Source organism: Miscanthus floridulus, chromosome 18 (assembly GCF_019320115.1).
Source record: "Miscanthus floridulus cultivar M001 chromosome 18, ASM1932011v1, whole genome shotgun sequence".
NCBI classification, from domain to species: domain Eukaryota; kingdom Viridiplantae; phylum Streptophyta; class Magnoliopsida; order Poales; family Poaceae; genus Miscanthus; species Miscanthus floridulus.
The window spans coordinates 124,118,256-124,135,805 of NC_089597.1; the positions used below are offsets into that span (position 1 = coordinate 124,118,256).

The 17,550-nt window shown below is 48.3% G+C and overlaps 1 protein-coding gene and 1 pseudogene across 1 annotated transcript; both read right to left on the reverse strand.

The window, feature by feature from the left end:
* Positions 1-9,543: 9,543 nt before the first annotated feature.
* LOC136520965 (FLUCTUATING-LIGHT-ACCLIMATION protein 1, chloroplastic-like) lies at positions 9,544-10,964 on the reverse strand (annotated as a pseudogene).
* Positions 10,965-13,700: 2,736 nt separating this feature from the next.
* LOC136522956 (peroxidase 45-like) lies at positions 13,701-15,042 on the reverse strand. The gene is made up of 4 exons (XM_066516752.1): positions 14,839-15,042; positions 14,563-14,760; positions 14,281-14,440; positions 13,701-14,083 (listed from the first exon to the last, which is right to left on the reverse strand). Exons 1-4 carry the CDS (start codon positions 15,040-15,042, stop codon positions 13,701-13,703), a joined length of 945 nt encoding a protein of 314 aa, XP_066372849.1.
* Positions 15,043-17,550: the final 2,508 nt, after the last annotated feature.

The following is a 17,550-nucleotide window of genomic DNA, read 5'->3' on the forward strand; positions in this document are numbered from 1 at the left end:
CATTCTCCTTAGGATTTTGCATATAGGGTTCCTCAGTTTGTTCTATCGAAGTAAAATTTTCATGCTCATGGGGAATTATAAGTTCATGACCAGTCGTGCTAGGTGCATTTTTCATGGAAAACTCGGTCTCAAAAAATATAGTGTCTCTAGATTCTATGATTGTATCAACAGCCCTCTCAGGAACACTAGAATTTATGATTAAAAATCTATAACCCATGCTGTGAATAGCATAACCAAGAAAAATACAATCAACAGTCTTTGGTCCAAGCTTTCGCTTTTTGTTTATTGGCACATTCACCTTTGCCAAACAACCCCAAGTTCGCAAGTAAGAGAGATTTAATCTCTTCTTCTCCCATTCCTCGAATGGTGTAATTTCTTTGTTCTTTGTGGGCACTCTATTCAGGACATGACATGCTGTCAATATAGCCTCACCCCACCATTCCTTAAATAGTCCCATAGTCTCTAACATGGCATTAACCAAATCAGTTAGAGTGCGGTTCTTTCTCTCTGCAATCCCATTGGACTGTGGTGAGTATGGTGGCGTCCTCTCATGAATAATTCTATGCACCGAGCAGAACTCAAAAAATTCATTTGAGAAATATTCTCCACCACGATTGGGCCACAAACGCTTGATTTTCTTCTCAAGTTGATTTTCTACCTCAGCTTTATAGATTTTAAAATAATGCATTGCTTCATCTTTAGTTTTCAATAAATACACGTAACAAAATCTAGTACCATCATCTATAAATGTCATGAAGTATCATCTACCACCTTTAGTCAATTCACCATTCATTTCGCATAAATCAGAATGAACGAGTTCTAATGGTGCCAAGTTCCTCTCCTCAGCAGCCTTGTGAGGCTTGCACGGTTGCTTCGATTACACACACACCTGGCACTTAGAATATTTGACTAAGTTAAATTTCAGGATTAAATTCAAATTTGTAAGCCGCGTGAGACAGCCAAAATTAATGTGACAAAGTCGTGAATGCCATATATTCGACTCATCCGAAACATTAACATTGTTCACTACTTTATTACACACATCATCAAGCAAAGATAAGCGGAACAAGCCTCCGCAATCATAACCTTTTCCAACAAATGTTCCATGTCTCGACACAACACACTTATTGGACTCAAGCACAATTTTAAAGCCATTGTGACACATTTGAGAACCGCTAACAAGATTCTTCTTGATGGAGGGGACATGCTGCACGTTCTTTAATAGCACCGTCTTTCCCGAAGTAAACTTTAGAATGACCATACCAGCACCAAAAACACGCGCATGCGAACCGTTTCCCATCAGCAAGGCTCCAGTCCTACCGGCCTGATAGGAAGCAAACAAAGAAATATCAGCACACACATGAATATTAGCATCGCTGTCCATCCACCACTCAGGTGAAAGATAAACTGAGTGAACAAAAGGTAAAGAATTACCATACCTAGATGTTCCTCCTCGAGTCTCGCTAATCACCACGTTTGTTGATTTCTTTTCTTGCTTATATTTACGGTCTGGGCACGCACTTGCCCAATGCTCATCACTCCCACGAACAAAGCAACCTCCACCTTTCTTGTTATTTTTCTTCTTAAACTGTGCAATTTGCTTAGGATTTGCATTGTTGTTCTCTTGCATGTTCTTCTTTTTTATTACGAGATGCAAATGAGTTTTTCTTCTGCACCATATTGGCGGCGAAAGACTCAACTCCTTTTCCACAGATGTCTTTTGCTCTCGCCCTCTCCTCAACATCAAGAGATCCAATAAGCTCAGCCACGCTAAACTGCTATCTCTTGTGTTTTAGAGAAGTAGCAAAATCCCTCCAAGAAGGTGGCAGCTTAGCGATTATACCGCTGGCCACAAACTTGTCGGGCAACAAACAAGGGAAATGTTCTAATTCCTTTGCTGGCGCCTGTATCTCATGAGCCTGTTCGACCACAGAACGGTTTTCAACCATTTTGTAGTCATACAGCTGCTCCATGAGGTATAGCTCACTACCAGCATCAGAAACTCCAAACTTTGTCTCAAGAGCATCACATAACTCAACTCCAAACTTTATCTCAAGAGCATCACATAACTCTTTGCCTGATTTGCAAGATATGTAGTTTTTCTCATACTTGGGATGAAGTGCACTAATCACGGCGTGTGGCAGAATCGCCTAATCTAATGCATCATAGGAGTGCTCGTCTTCCATTAGTCACTAAGCACTCGAGGGAGAACACTAAATTACACAGTTCCGTCGGGCACACCCTAGGGGAGAACCTAAAAATTCACATTTTTACCATCAGGATCACAAATGAGAGAATAAAGCTTACATCATTCTGAACCATTTCTTACATCACTTTTAATACAATATCAGAGTATAATATTTATTAATATAACAGCGGAATGAAATCATATTATCAGAGTTATGAACAATTTAATTGAACAACGAAATATAAACATGTGATCAGAATTACATGGGAAATGAATATCTACTCATGACATGATGAAGTATTAATATATAAACTATGACAACAGCTTATGAAACTTTCATTTATAAAAGTATTTGGTGAGAGTTATAAATAACAAATATGATCGCAGCGTAAAGGAATTCTCGCTGAGCCCACCAGGAGGTATCCACACACAAAGGTCAGCTCTAGCATCCACCTATCACCTGTAACAGGGGGAATAAAACCCTAAGTACTCAATTGTACTCAGCAAGACTTACCCGACAGGAGAAAAGAAAAGACTCTAAGGATATGCAGGGCTATTTGGCTTGTGAATTTATTGTATTTGCAAGAAGCATTACTAAGTGTGCATCCTTATATTTGATTTTTATTAGCAATGCATTGGTTCATTAACTAACCATTCTATGTAAGAACATGTACTACTTTCAAGCAGGTGGTAAGCAATCAGATTTCCTTTTCTTTCCATCTTTCATCTTTCGGTTCTTACTACGGCGCTAGATATGAAACAAGTCATACTAGATCGTCCGACGATTTGCGAATCAATGCCCCTAGCTGGGTACCCCAAAAACACACGCCCCGCTTGTACCCAAGGCACAAGTAGGACCAACCCATCACTCTCCTATCCCAGGTGTCCAGGTCCCCATCCAAACTAGGACTCCAAGCCCCTGCCCCTGAGTCCCAGACTCAGTGCGGTGCAAGGACCTCCTCCACCAAAATAAAACCCTAACAGTCGGTCCGAAAAGAGTCAGATCCGCGACAAGAGAGCAACAATTCTTCCAAGTGCCCATACCCAAGTATGTGCTCAGGATAATAAGTCTATGACTTGCCTCGATGGCTTATGCAACGATCGATCCTTAACCGACCAGACAGGGAAAGCAGTGTAACCAAGCCATGCCCCGCGTCCACGGCAACATGACCTCTTACACCCACCAATACCCAAACCATATCCCTGCCCGGTCACCATTTTCCTTTCCACCATTTGTATTTTTCAAGTGATAGTAATATATTTCCTATCTCTCGCGAGTGATAGGCAATCACCCGACTTATACCGGAGTCCTGTAGCATAGCATTCTACACGATGCTGTCATACTAGTAAGACTCATAGGATAAAGATATATATATGCAAGTGGGTTTCATTCAACTCCTTAAAACTTAATGCACAAATATAATTTAAACTGCAGAAAGGTAGGGGTTATGCACCGGGGCTTGCCTGGGTAAGATATATTAAAAAGTTAGTATCTGCATCTTCAGATCATCCACCATCATCTGAATAGAAAGCCCATTGCATCATCTCCTGGAGAGAATACCATTACACCACCTTCGGATTCCCAATCATCCTTCAATTGATCCGTTGACCCATCATCGTACCTATATGATATGCATTGATGCAAATGCATAGATGTAAATAATCAACGACAACCGAAATGCTTAGAAATCCGATCACGCCTCACAAGCTAACGAACTCGCTCTAACGACATACGTACTTTGGCTATATATCCATGTTGTCGGATAAGACGCTAATTCCCAACAATCATTTTAGTTATACAAACTAAGTTGTTTCTTTATTCCATTCTATCCATTTAATCTTTATTCGGAATAGGACATCATTATCTACTTAGCAAACTAATTATTCTGGAGCTACCAATAAATTACACCGGGTACCTAATATTGCTAGGAGCCTACTGTATAAATTTTAGATTCAACAATATTACCAACTTATCAGGAAAATTCCTACAAGTTTATATTTTTCAATATTAAGTACCTTAAATTAATTATATAGCTTCCAAGAATAGTATCACCCTATGTGAACAAACTAGACTAACAGGTATATCATGATTTTAGGAACTCAACAAAACTGGTTTCACCACTTTTGGAAACCTACACAATTTTCTATTTAAATAACAAAATCCACTCAGAATTTATATTAGAAAACCTACTCTAATTCACTGGAAAATAGGAAATAATACCGCGGCATATGACAGTCAAGCCGGCACGGCTCGTAGGCGCGTTCGCGGCCTGCTGGCCAGGCGCGGTCCAGGTGTGCTGCCCAGAGCGAGCCGGCGGCCCACGCGGACGGACAGCGCGTGGCCCAGGCACGGCGGCCAACGGACGGCCCAGCGCGGGCATGAGCAGCCCAGACCGCGACGTCAGGCTAGAAGCTACCGCGGGAATTGAAGCGGCGGCCCAGGCGGGGGAGCAGCCAGCCCACGCGGGCGCGAACGGCCCAGGCGGCAGGGTGCACGCGCGGGCGCCAGTAGCCCAACGCGGTGGCGCAAGCGGCCCAACAGCGCGGCGCGGCCCCCAGGGGCACGCGACCCAACGCTCAGCGCGGCACCAGGCGGACGCGCGGCCAGGGGCCCAGGCATAGCGAGCCCACAGGCGCGGCGCACAATTTGCAGAACGAACCCCGCGCTTTCCTCTATTCAACCCTAGACCCACAAGCACTATTAAACGAGTCATGTATTTTACACCGAGAACCCCAGGACACAATTTATACTTCGTTTCTTACCCTTCTTCCTTTGATACAGAGCAGAGGATGGGAACTGAATCGGCTGCTGATTTGAAGCGTACTCGTCGTGGAGTCACAGGTCCGGCGTGGACCGTGTAGACTCACGTACGCCTGCGAGGAGCCGGGCAACAGCGCGGCAGGCGCGGATGGAGGCGACACGGCGTTGCGGGTACGAGCACGAGGCCACGATGGCACTGGCAGAGTGACTTCTTGGCAGCGGCGCACACGGAGGCAGAGCAGCAACGTGGGCTCAGGCGCGGACGGCGCTCCAGGCGCAGCGTGGAGCTCGCGCTTGGAGGTGGGGGCAGCGAGGACGCTGGCGAGGCTGCGGCTGTGATGGCAGGAGCGCGGCCACGATGGCGCTCAGTGGCTCGGCGAGGACAGGGGCGCGGGTGCACGGACGGAGGTGCGGGCGACCAGATGCGGCACGACAGCCCGACTCGCAGCTGCAGGTAGCCGCGGGACCGAGGGGCGCGGTGGCCGCACACGACCGCGGCAGCGAGGGAAAAGGAGGAGGGTGCCCAGGCACGGCGGCCGTGCAGCGGTGGCGCGCACGTGAAGAGGAAGGCGCAGTCGGACAGGCGCACGGGAAGGGCCGGCACCGACGCGGATGGCCCTGGCCTGGACGCGGCACGGAGGGAAACTGAGGGACTGACTTTAATACGACTTTGTGATGTTCAAGATGGGTAATTTTGGCCTCTTGTGAGTTGTTACTAGTATTCCTGATGCCGTACACAGTGGCATAGTACACGCTGCTGAAAAACAATTTACTCTATGCTACGGTACAACACCAGTCGCAGCATACGCTTTCATGAACCAATCACTACTCGCACCAGCCCTACGCTGCTGTCGGCATGCACTAGCCCTACCTGCGATCCATGGGGTTGATTAGCAGCAGAATGACCATTGGACCCCTACCACTACCCTGCAGCAGCAAGCAGGTGTCACCATTTGCGCGGGAAAGCTCCCGCCCCGGCCCCTCCTGGAATGGCGCGAAAGCGAGGCGCCAAGCTGCGTTTGACCGCGGACAGCTGGACCCGAGACCGGTAGCCGTGCGCGCGTAGGGCAGGGATGAGGGATCACCACCGCAGAGACTGAGACACACAGAGGAAAAAGGGGGAGGAGGCAGGACTGACTCGGCCTAACTCGCCATGGCGCGACGTGAGGCAGCATGGCCAGCAGGACATGCCGGTTGGCACGGACAACACCGAGGCCGCAAAGACAAGTAAGGCAGGCACAAGAAAAGGCCGACAGAGATATTCATGACGTCGTAGAGTGAAACGACAGAACCAATAGTGAGGGAGGGAAAGCAAGCGAATCAGTATACGGCAGTAGCAGCCCGACCCACCTACATTATGACGATCATCAGAGAAAGGACGCGATGGAGAGGGAGCAGTGGCACGACGACGGAACTCGACGATGTGGCGCGACGCTAATAAACCGTAGTTGATTGATTTCGTACAAGGGGGAACGCACTATTGACGATAAGCGATGGAGCAAGGCAAGGAGACGTCCCGTCATCGCTGTGGAGCCGTTCGCTCGCAAGTCAAAACTAAACCAAGGCTTTTCAACTGAGCGTGCTTTTCAAAATAAACACAGGAGCATATATATATCATTCTATTTATTAATGGATTTTATTTTATTTATAAAAGTTGCTTTTCATGCTTAATCTAACGGAACATACCTTTTGCTGGCATCGTCGTTCGTCATTCCTAAATATTTCTACGCACGGCGTAATTTAACTTGAGCGTTTATTCGAGTCCCCCACAACTGAGTCACTGGATCCACTCATCACGCCGAGTATGTTTTAAATAAAAAATCCAAGAAACTCGTTTCGAAAATTTACTTAGACCTAAATCGCGGTGCTAAACGAGCTCGTAACACCAGGGGTGTTACAACCACCCCCCTTAAAAAGAATCTCATCCCGAGATTTGAAGCAAGAACCAGAAGAGGGGAAAACGTGATCACATTCCGTAGATCAGGGATTACACGACTTTGGATACTAAACCACATGGGGATTTTGGGATACATGGTTAAGAGCAACCTGGTACAACCGAGACCTACTCTAGAAGTCGAGATAGACGAGGACAATGGAGAAACAACAAGAAGATGATTATCCAAAACATGGCGTAGCACCAACAGATCCAGAAACAGTCGACTAAGAAGTAAAACATCGTGAACCCTAAGATTGACTACCCAAAAGGGGAACTTGAACTTCTTCAACGAAACCAGATCCTTTCTTCTGCTTAGATTACACCATCACCTCAGACTGACGAACGTAGCTTCACAATGTCGACTGGATCTCGTAGCTCTACTCTGGATGCGAGAAGAATGGGGACGAAGAAGAAAAGCAAGGACCAAGGGTATTTTATAGAGGCGAACGGAGGTGGGGCGCAACACACCGGAAGCGGATGCGACGGGGATGGGATACACAGATGGTGCATGCTGTGGAGATAAGGTCGGGGACATGGTGCGCTTCCTACGCGAGTGGCGGAGGGAAAATAAAGGAGAGGAGAGGGGGTCCGCTCGACAAGGCAGGCGTGCGGGCGGTCGTGTCACCAAAAGAAGAAAGATAGGAGAGGGAAGGGGGTCCGGTACGAGGGACGAGACGTGAGAGTCGAGAGCCGACCGGATGCTGGAAAAAAGGAGAAACGCACAGTGCACAAAGACGGTGAGCACTGCACGATGCCATAGCCATGCGAAAACGGGGAACGCACTACTGACGACAAGCGATGGAGCAAGGCAGGGAGACGTCCCGTCATCGCTGTGGAGCCGTTCGCTCGCAAGTCAAAACTAAACCAAGGCTTTTCAACTGTGCGTGCTTTTCAAAATAAACACATGAGCATATATATACACACACACACACACACACACATATATATATATATATATATATATATATATCGTTCTATTTATTAATGGATTTTATTTTATTTATAAAAGTTGCTTTTCATGCTTAATCTAACGGAATATACCGTTTGCTGGCATCGTCGTTCGTCATTCCTAAATATTTCTACGTACGACGTAATTTAACTTGAGCGTTTATTCAAGTCCCCACAACTGAGTCACTGGATTCACTCATCACGTCGAGTACGTTTTAAATAAAAATCTGAGAAACTCGTTTTGAAAATTTACTTAGGCCTAAATCGCGGTGCTAAACGAGCTCGTAACACCAGGGGTGTTACATGGCGCCTCGAAATAGGTTATCGGCAGCCAAGAACTTTTGCTCCTCCTCAGGAGTAAAATGTTCAGGCTTCCCCTGTGCGGCGTGATAGTAGTTCATCGCAGTCAACCACAATACCATCTTGGCACGCCATATCATGAAATTCTTGGCATCAAAATTATTTGGTTTCAAAGCAGCAGCAAAACCACTGACAGAAAATTGCCTAAGATTAGGTTTTTAGATTATTAGAAATTTAGGCATTTTTATTATCAATTTAATCCAGAAATATAACATTAGTAGGTTTGTGACGGCATATATATGCATGTGTATATCTCTAACGAACACTATAGCATGCAGAGATGACATACAGATGAATACAGTGAAAGCGCAAAGTACAGTAATCATAGAGATTAGATTGTACCCAGTGGAGGGTCCCATGCCGAGGGCATCGGAGGCTCCATTCGCACTAGTCGACATAGTGCGTTGCTCGAAGTCGTGGACCATTGTCGATGCAGGACTATGTTCGCAGTGCAGTCCCACGAATGGATCACCAGGAAGACGACGCCTTGCTGTTCCGCAGGCAGTCACCGGGAAGAAGACGGGTTCCGAGAGCGATCACTACCAGGAAGAAGGCGTACGTGGATGAGCAGTCGTGAATCGCTCCCCAAAAACCTAATTGTCACACATCCCGTGCAAGGTTCTCAGGCGGACGAGGTTTTCGGAGGCACGTGCTCTCCCGCTACTCCGTGCGCGCAGAGGTACGGGACGAGGAAGCCTGAGGGCTGCTGAAATGTGGTTTCTCTCGGGAGCGGTTGGAGAAGGGAGAAAGGCAGTAGAGAATCCCAGGAGACGGAAAGCGGAAGGGATGATAACTGCCACAATCAGTTCGCCTCCACCATCAAGAAGAGTAACTCCCGTGATTATGTGGATTTAAGTGACAACTCCTGTGATTATGTGGATTTAAGTGGCAAAAGACTAGCCATGCCCACCTCGCCACGCGCCCGCGGCCCGGTCGGCGGCGGGCGCGCCTGTGGCACGCCTATGTCATTTTCTCAGCTTCTCAATCTCAATTATGATTAATTTTCAACCATATAAGCTGAGTCAACGTTCAGTCAAAATCCCATATGGTATTAAAACCATATACCGCTTAATGTTACGTACCATAGAATTTTATTTGATTTATTAAATATTATACGGACCAAACCCATAATATATCCAACGATCCCATATCTTGTCTTGTATCACAATATAACAGGATTAAATTATCTCGATATGGATACTAAAAGCTCTTTTCCATTTCCTCGAAATTTGAATTCGGTTCGGATCGGAGAATTACCGGTGCTATTTTCACCCCCAGCATTAACTATATATATACACTTGAATCCATTTTAATCATGCACTTTGTAGTCGCTGGCTCGATGCTGGAGTATTTAGCTGTTTGCAACTGTCCCTAACTATAGATGCTATTCTCATTACATTTCACTGAACAAAATTATTACATACATTTCCTGATGCATCGGTACACTCTGTTCCTAGGATTCCACACGAAAAAAATCTCGCCATATATTACACATGAAGGTGAAGGATGACATTCGCTACATCCCCTAGCTGGAGCTGGCATTGATAATCATCAGTAGTCGTCGTAATCATCGTTGTTCCTGTTGAGAAACCGTCTGACAGCACCGACGACGGCGCCCAGCACCAAGAAGAGGACGAGCGTGTCGAATCCGCCGCCGACCCCGACTGCGACGCTCGGCCCGGGGGCGAAGCAGCTGAACGGCGACCAGCCGTAGCCGTAGCCGCCGAAGAACGGGACCCCGTAGCCGTACCCGCCCAGAGGCGGCGCCACCGGCGGGTTGATGTAGATGTTCGTCCTGCGCATGCACCAGACAGGATAACATTTTGCATCAGCAAACGTAGCATGCATGCGTGTGCAGCGTGTCAGCTGATTTCAGTCGCGTGTCGTGCTACTCTAGATTCTTGCAAATGATTGAAAACAAACTGAACCATCAAGTTGCACAAGAAGGACGATCAAAAGCTATCCAACTTCACAATAATTCAGAGTTTCAGACATTCAGAGCTCGTAATCGGTGGGAGGAAGACGTCATCTAGTCTGAGCTCTCTGAACTGAACACGGCTGGAACTGAACTTTGGCAAAAGATGCAGTGAAAAAGATGTACTTATCAGACAGATTGCATACAATGATTCAAATCACTGTAGAAGGCGCTAAAGATTACCTGGAGTTGTTTATCCGAGGGCCAGACGACCGTGGCGCGGACCGGAACGCCTGGCCCGCCGACCCTGCCGCCGGACTTGGCCGCCATGGCGCTGTCGACGGGGCCGAGCGCCAGCACGCCGGCGGCTAACGCGACCATCGCCAGCTTCCCGAGCTTGATCCCAAGATCATTCCCTCCCGACGGGACCTTGTCCTTGTCATCGCCGCCCGCCTTGCACGAGATCTTCGACGGCCTCCTCGCGTGCTTGGGCGGCGTTGCCGTGCACACCGGTCTGCTGCTGCCCGTGAGGAAGCACTGGAGAGGCGCCGGCGCCAGAGCCATGGATGGTCAGTCGATTTTGTCAGCTCACTCGCTTCTTCCTCTGTTGAACGCTAGCTTCTCTTCTCTCGTGATTATTGCCGACTGCCGAGTGTGAAGAGGAAGACAAGAAGAGGTGCCGGTGGTAGGAGAGGAGGGCTTATCTTGAGATGGCGAAGACGCCACTTGGCCGAATTGGAGTGGATATGGTGAAAGCTTCTGGAGGGGAGAGAGATCTTTTGAGCGCTCCTTTGTTCTCTTGCTCAAGTTGCTCTGATGTCTGAACAAGGCTGCATGGCATGGCGCCGTCCGGCTACTTTCTTACTCGCGTTTTCCTTCACTCGAAATTTCCTTCGGGCTTGGGGCATGAAAACATATATATATAGTCGGGAGTGGTACTCAAATTGATGCTTGTCATGTGTTTTTGCCTGGTCGTGATTTTTCACACGCGTCGTGAAGCATTATTACTTGTAGTAAAATTTATGAGAGATCTTTAAATTTGGCATATTATTTTGTTGCTCTAACTCATAAAATATTATTTTAAAGTCTTTAAACTTAGCGGCGGGTGTCAGTCCAAGTTCCCATATAATAAATTACCATTTTCATATCATTAATCTTGTGTTTAGGTGGCATTCGAGCACAAACGGGCCTTGAGCTATTCATCTGCTGACGTGACAATGTGACTTGCTAACTTTGTATTGACATGGACCAACATGTGGGGCTCATATGTAAGGTCCACATCTCCTCTCCCCTACTCCCTGCAGAGGGTTGGCTCTAGCTGTTGCTACTATTACAAGACGAAACATGGAGAGGAGGACAACGAGAACACGATGACATCGAAGAAGAAGAACATGGTGCTCTCATCATCATCATCACTCCTCCTCAATCTTCTTCTTGATCTTGATGATTTGCCTTGAATGTTATGCTCTTCTTCTTTTCCTTCTCCACATGCTCATCACTCTCCTCTCGATCGAAGGTGTCATAAGTGATGATCTCTCCCAACGCTTATGTGGGAATGAAGTCCTTTAGTCCCTCTCTAGATATCACGGTGACAATGATCTTGAACTTGGAGGGGAGGCACCACAAGAACTTATGTGAGAAATCATCATCATCTATACCTTGTGCCCAAGTGCCCTCAACTCATTGACTATGACATTAAGGCGATGGAACATCTCTAGCACATTTTCACCTTCAAGCATCTTCAATTTGGCATGTTTGTCCTTAAAGAGGTACAACTTGGCATCCTTTATGGTGGAGGTACCTTATATGCTTCCTCTAACCTCTTTCCAAACCTTGTGCCATCTCCAAGTCTTTGATAGACTCGAAGACCTTGGGATCAAGTGCCTCATATATGCAATTTAGTGCTTGATCATTCAGTTGGAGCTTTTGTTCCTCACCTGGGGTTGGAGCCTTCAAGTCAGGCACTACAAAGTCCTCCTCAACAATTCCCCAATTCTTCCTCTCCATAGCCTTTAGATGTGCACACACCCTTCTCTCCAATACTCATAATTTGTGCCATCAAAGTGCGGGGGCTTGCCAACATTGTTGCTAGCCATAGTTGGAGGCTTGGCTCTGATATCACTTGTAAGGATCTATTGTGGCTAGAGGGGATAAATAGACCAATTAAAATTTCGTGCAAAGACGGAACACTAGGCAAAACGGTGAGCAATAAGATAGCTCTAATAAGCAATACATCTAACTTAAGATTTTGCAAGCCTAGGGTGAACAATAGCTACTCAACACAAGTTTTAGCTTTTTTTAGCACCCGATCGAGTCGGTTTCAGCCTGATCATACAACATAAGAAGGATTCAGCTAGATCAGACGTAGAACACAAGACTGATATAGACACAAGGGCAGTACTAGCTGCCCAAACATCCGGACGGACGCATGCGGCTGCTGCACGTCTGCACCAGGCAGGGGACCGCCTGCGCGGCTTCCCTGCGTCTGTAGTCCCCGCAACGCTCTATCCCTCCGTATCCCACACGCATGCACGACGCTCCAAGCAGCTGCAGCAAGCGACTGTGGTAGGTGAGTCACATTGCAACTATGTACGACACCCCGATCTACTTTTGAAACATCCAGATGAAACTTTTACAACACGCGTCTGAAGAAAGATGAAACACTTGAAACATGCAGTCTGAAATATTTGTGAAAAGACCTAAAACACTTGCAAAGCCATTGCAAAATATATACAACATCCTGACAAAAATACTTGCAAACATATGTGTGAAATATACGCAAACATCCAAATAAAACATTTGCAACGTACGTCTGAAAAAACAGATGAAACATTTGAAACAGACGCTTGCAACATACGTGTATAGCCATTGCAGCATATGCAATATCACGATCTACTTTTGCAACATCTATACGAAACACTTGCAACATACCTCTGAAACATGCGAGCACCACCAACACTGGCCGCGCTTGTGGGTGCCCCTTGGCTCGGCTAGAGACGACCTGAGGTGTCCTGGCACCTGCGTCCAACCGCCATCGGCAGGGGCGGCGACGGATCCTGACAGTGCTGGGTTGGGGAAGAAACTGGGGAGGCACTGCGCGAACTGAGGAGGAGATGGCATGGTCGGCTTGGGTGAAGGAAGGAGGCAACAGTGGCGCGCGGGGCTCTGCTGCTGCCAGTAGACACGAGAGAGACCTGAAGATGGGGAGGGCGAGACAGAGCGGAAAGAGAGACGGGCAAGGCGGAGTGGAAGCCACATCCGAGTATTTCCGTAGACAAAGTATTCCTATTCCTAGTAATTTAGATGGGCCGGTATGGGCCAACCACCAACTTTTACATTTTCTGTCAACGGACACCTGGAGCTTCACACACCCAACTTGCAGCCACGCAGCCCACCAGGCCCAGACCCTTCCTGGTCCAAAAGACACGGGCCTTCTGATTTCTGAACCTCCAGCTCCAGTCAACAAGTCAACAGCAATGCAACACAGACACCCACTCGCGCCACGTCAACGAGTGAGGTTCACAGAAGCAACACAAAACCGTCGAGCAACCACCACAACCAGCAGGCGAGCGAACCCGTGGATCCAATTCCATCAGTTGGGGAACCTGCAGTCGCGGCGTATCTCGCCGTCGTCCGCCGTGCGGACCCCGACCCTGCCAAGCCTGGCCATCGCGGCGGCGAAGTCGCCGAAGAAGGCGCCCTGGTCGTCGGCGTAGCGCTCGACGGCGCCGCGGGACCTCGGGTCGGCGTACAGCACCTGGTCGGAGGCCAGGACCCCCATCCCGCCGCGCAGGTTCCGGTAGTACTCGTTGTCGAACCGCAGCGGCGTCGTGGCGTCCAGGAACGCGAACCCGGCCGGCCCGCCGCCCGGGCAGCTGCCCAGGAGATGCTGCGCGAGCGCCGGGTCCATGGCCGGGTCCGCGCCCAACCGGTACGCGAAGAAGCCGCACGACGCCGCGCCGATCGTGTGACCCCCTGCTTGCAGAGTTTCAGTACGTAGTGTCACGCAAGAACGGCCGTTAGCGACGGGCATCACTGCACTGCAGGTGTTCGTTCGCAGGAGTAGTAGGAGTAAACTAAACATGGAATGCATGCATGCTCTTGGCGTGTTCCACTAGCTAGCAGAACTGACACATTTATATATGCATGTACACGTGCGCGTGGATATGTACCTGAGAGCGCGATCATGTCGGTCTGGTTGAGGCCGAGGCTGGAGAAGAAGCCGTTGAGCTGGTCGAGGTCGAACGTGCCATGAGGAATCACGACGCTGCCACAAGTCGACACCGTGCCGTCGAACCTGCCCAGCTCCACCTTGTAGTCTGGCCCTCCGCTCTGCGGCGGCCGGGCGTACGTACGTGTTCACGCGAGAGACAGTCACGATCAACTCGAGAACGAAAGCGATCGAGGAGCATAGCAGAGCAGCATGCATGGTTCGTTGGTGTTCGCGTGCTTACCAGGAAGACGGAGTCCCTGGCGGCGAGGGCCAGGATGTCGGCGCAGGACACCCTGTTCCGGCACTGCGGGTCGCTGTCCACCGCTGCCTTGGCGTTCATCACCGTGCTGAACCCCTCCAGCTTCAGCGTCATGCCGTCGGGGCTCCGCCACTCGTCGTCGCCGGCAGCGTTGATCAGCATCACTGACGCGTCGCAGCCCTTAATTCACAGATCACAAGAGTGGCGGCATGGCATCAATCCTCTGATCGGCGTCAGTAATAATATAATCGCACATACCCTGACGGCGCAGTCGTGGAAGAAGAGCCGGAGCGTGGCCGGCGCGGCGAGCGGCGAGAGCGCCACGGACTGCTGCACGGCGCCGCGGACAATGCTCTCGAGGTTCGGGCAGACGCCGGCGTAGTAGTCCGGCCTCAGCTCAGCCACCGCCATCGGCGTGAACGCGAGGAGGAAGACGGCGGCCAGGAACTGGAGGCGCCTCATGATACTGCCGCTAGGCTCGCTCTTAAGGCTGCTGTTTGTTTACTAATCTCTCTTAAATTAGCTAAAGCCGTTAGGCTGCATGAGCTCGAGGTGGTTTGCAAGCGATGACAGCGTGGGTTTATATAGAAGACAAGAGGTGGCGTGTGGCATCCCCACGCTATCACCCATTCACCCATTAATTAACCTCTTGTTTAACAGTTGTAGACAATTGGTCAATGTGAGACTGATGTTGATATCCGTGGTTGATCACAGCTCATGACCTGGGTGTGAGATGATAAAACTGTGGGTTCTTGATTCTCTCCTCTATTATACTTGCACATATTTGCTTAGTTTATTGCTATATATCTGAAGAGAGATGAAGGATTCTAGGTAACGACTCTGAAAGTCTGAATGTCCTTTCAGAGCAAAAAGAAGTGTCTGAACTTCTGATGATCTTCAATGTGATTCTTCCGAGTTTTGCAGTGTGCAGGCAGCTCGAGGCAAGGACTGTCAAGTATCAACTATGTTGCCAGATTTGTAAATCAGAAAATGAATCGGTTCCTTTGCACCGAAGGATTTCTCTGATCCAATTAAATTCTGCTATACTTTTCTGAAAACTTGAGAAGTTAGCAGCATGATACTAGTATTGAAGAGAACCGCAGGACCTCATCATAAATCGGCTATTCAAGTAGCCTCCATGAGTTGTTTAACATAACTAACACATATCATCATCACCATGCATGTGCCAACGTGATGCCAAAGTACGAGCACATAATTTCGGAAGTACTAGTTTTTCTGCAGGACATCAGACATGGTCAACAACCAATCACCCAACACGTACAAGTTTTGCTGATGGTCAACCCTGTCTTTCTTCACCTCCATGGTAAGTTACAAGTTAGAGCTACTTTGGAGAAGGAGACCTGACATGCTACCATAGTGAAAAATAATATTTTCTATAAATGTTCAACTAGGAAACTGAGTGAGTACAAGATCACACGATTCGCTTGCAAATCATTTGAAGTTTGCCATGATCTTGTCGCGAAGGTTTTTCCAAGAATATACAGATTTGGGCTTGAGCATGGAATAATATGCGAGGGCGTCACCCTCGGTTATGATGACGAAGCACTTAGCCAACATTGTGTCATTTCCTCCGGCAGAGGCTATGGCTGCCTCAAAGCTCATTATAAACTTGCAGGGGTCCGACTGCCCATTGAACTTGGGTAGGGATATAGGCTTATAGGTGGTTGGCCATGGTGAATTTTGTAGGCCTTCGGATAAAGGAGATTTGTTGTCTATCGGTTTGGAGGGGGATGAGGCTAACTGCTGTGCCGAAGACTGGCTGGAGTTGGGGATTTGGATAAAGATTGGCTTGACTTTGTGTGGCTGGTTGGGAGTGGTTGGAGTTGTTTGACGAGGGAGGATTTGGTTGTAGGCTCTGGATTTCTGCCTGTAGGACAATAATCTGTTGCCTTACCTCTGCTGCTCGCTGGGAGATGAGAGCTGCTCTTTGATTGGCGGCGAAGGCCGGGCCAACCTATCCCTTCCATGCTGAGCCCTTTGTAGTTCTGCTTGTAGTTGATGGAGTAATTGTTCTAGTGTTGGGTCAGGGATGGGTTGTTGTTCTTCGGCTAATTGCTGATTTGTTGCAGGTGCATCTTCTTCCTCGACCTCCGCACCTTCCTGAGGCTGAGGGGGATTAGCATACTTACTGCCAGTGTTGCGCCTGGGTCTTCCCCGTGCGAAGTCTTTTCTTGTAGCTGGCATTGTGGGTTTGCATGTGACCTAGCATGGTGGCTTTTTAACCACGTGGTCACGGGTTTGATCGCCGCGATGAAAGGTCCTAATAGCTAGAAGGAGATGAATATTCTATAAAATTTTCTACAGCAACACTAAACAAAGCGGTTAGACAATTATGAGGCGAAGCGAATGTTGTGCTAGCCTACTAAAAATACAAGCCACCTACCACAATTCTAGTATCTATAGTCTCTATGCACACAAAGGGCTATGCCACTACCACTAAGTTAGTGAGCTCTTAAAGACTAACTAAAGAGCCTCACTAACCACTAGACCCGACACAAGCTAGCTATCAAAACTAATTACACTAAAGAGCGTAGCAACACTAGAAATATAAGTGCAAGAGAGGGGATGTGATAGTTATACTGCCGTGGCAAGAGATGATTAATCCAATCACAATGAATACCAAGAAACCCTCAGGACAAGATGACAAAAGATTTTTCATCGAGGTTCACTTGCTTGCCGGCAAGCTAGTCCCCGTTGTGGTGATTCACTCACTTAGAGGTTCACGTGCTTATAGGCATCACACGCCTAACCCGCAATCGGGCGCCGCACAACCAACACAAGATGAGGATCACACAAGCCCCGAGCAATCCACTAGAGTAGCTTTTGGCTCTCTACCGGGGAAAGGTCAAAAACCCCTCACAATCACCATGATCGGAGCCGGAGACAAGCACCTTCCTCCGCTCGACGATCCTCACTGCACCAAGCAGCCTAGGTGACGGCAACCACCAA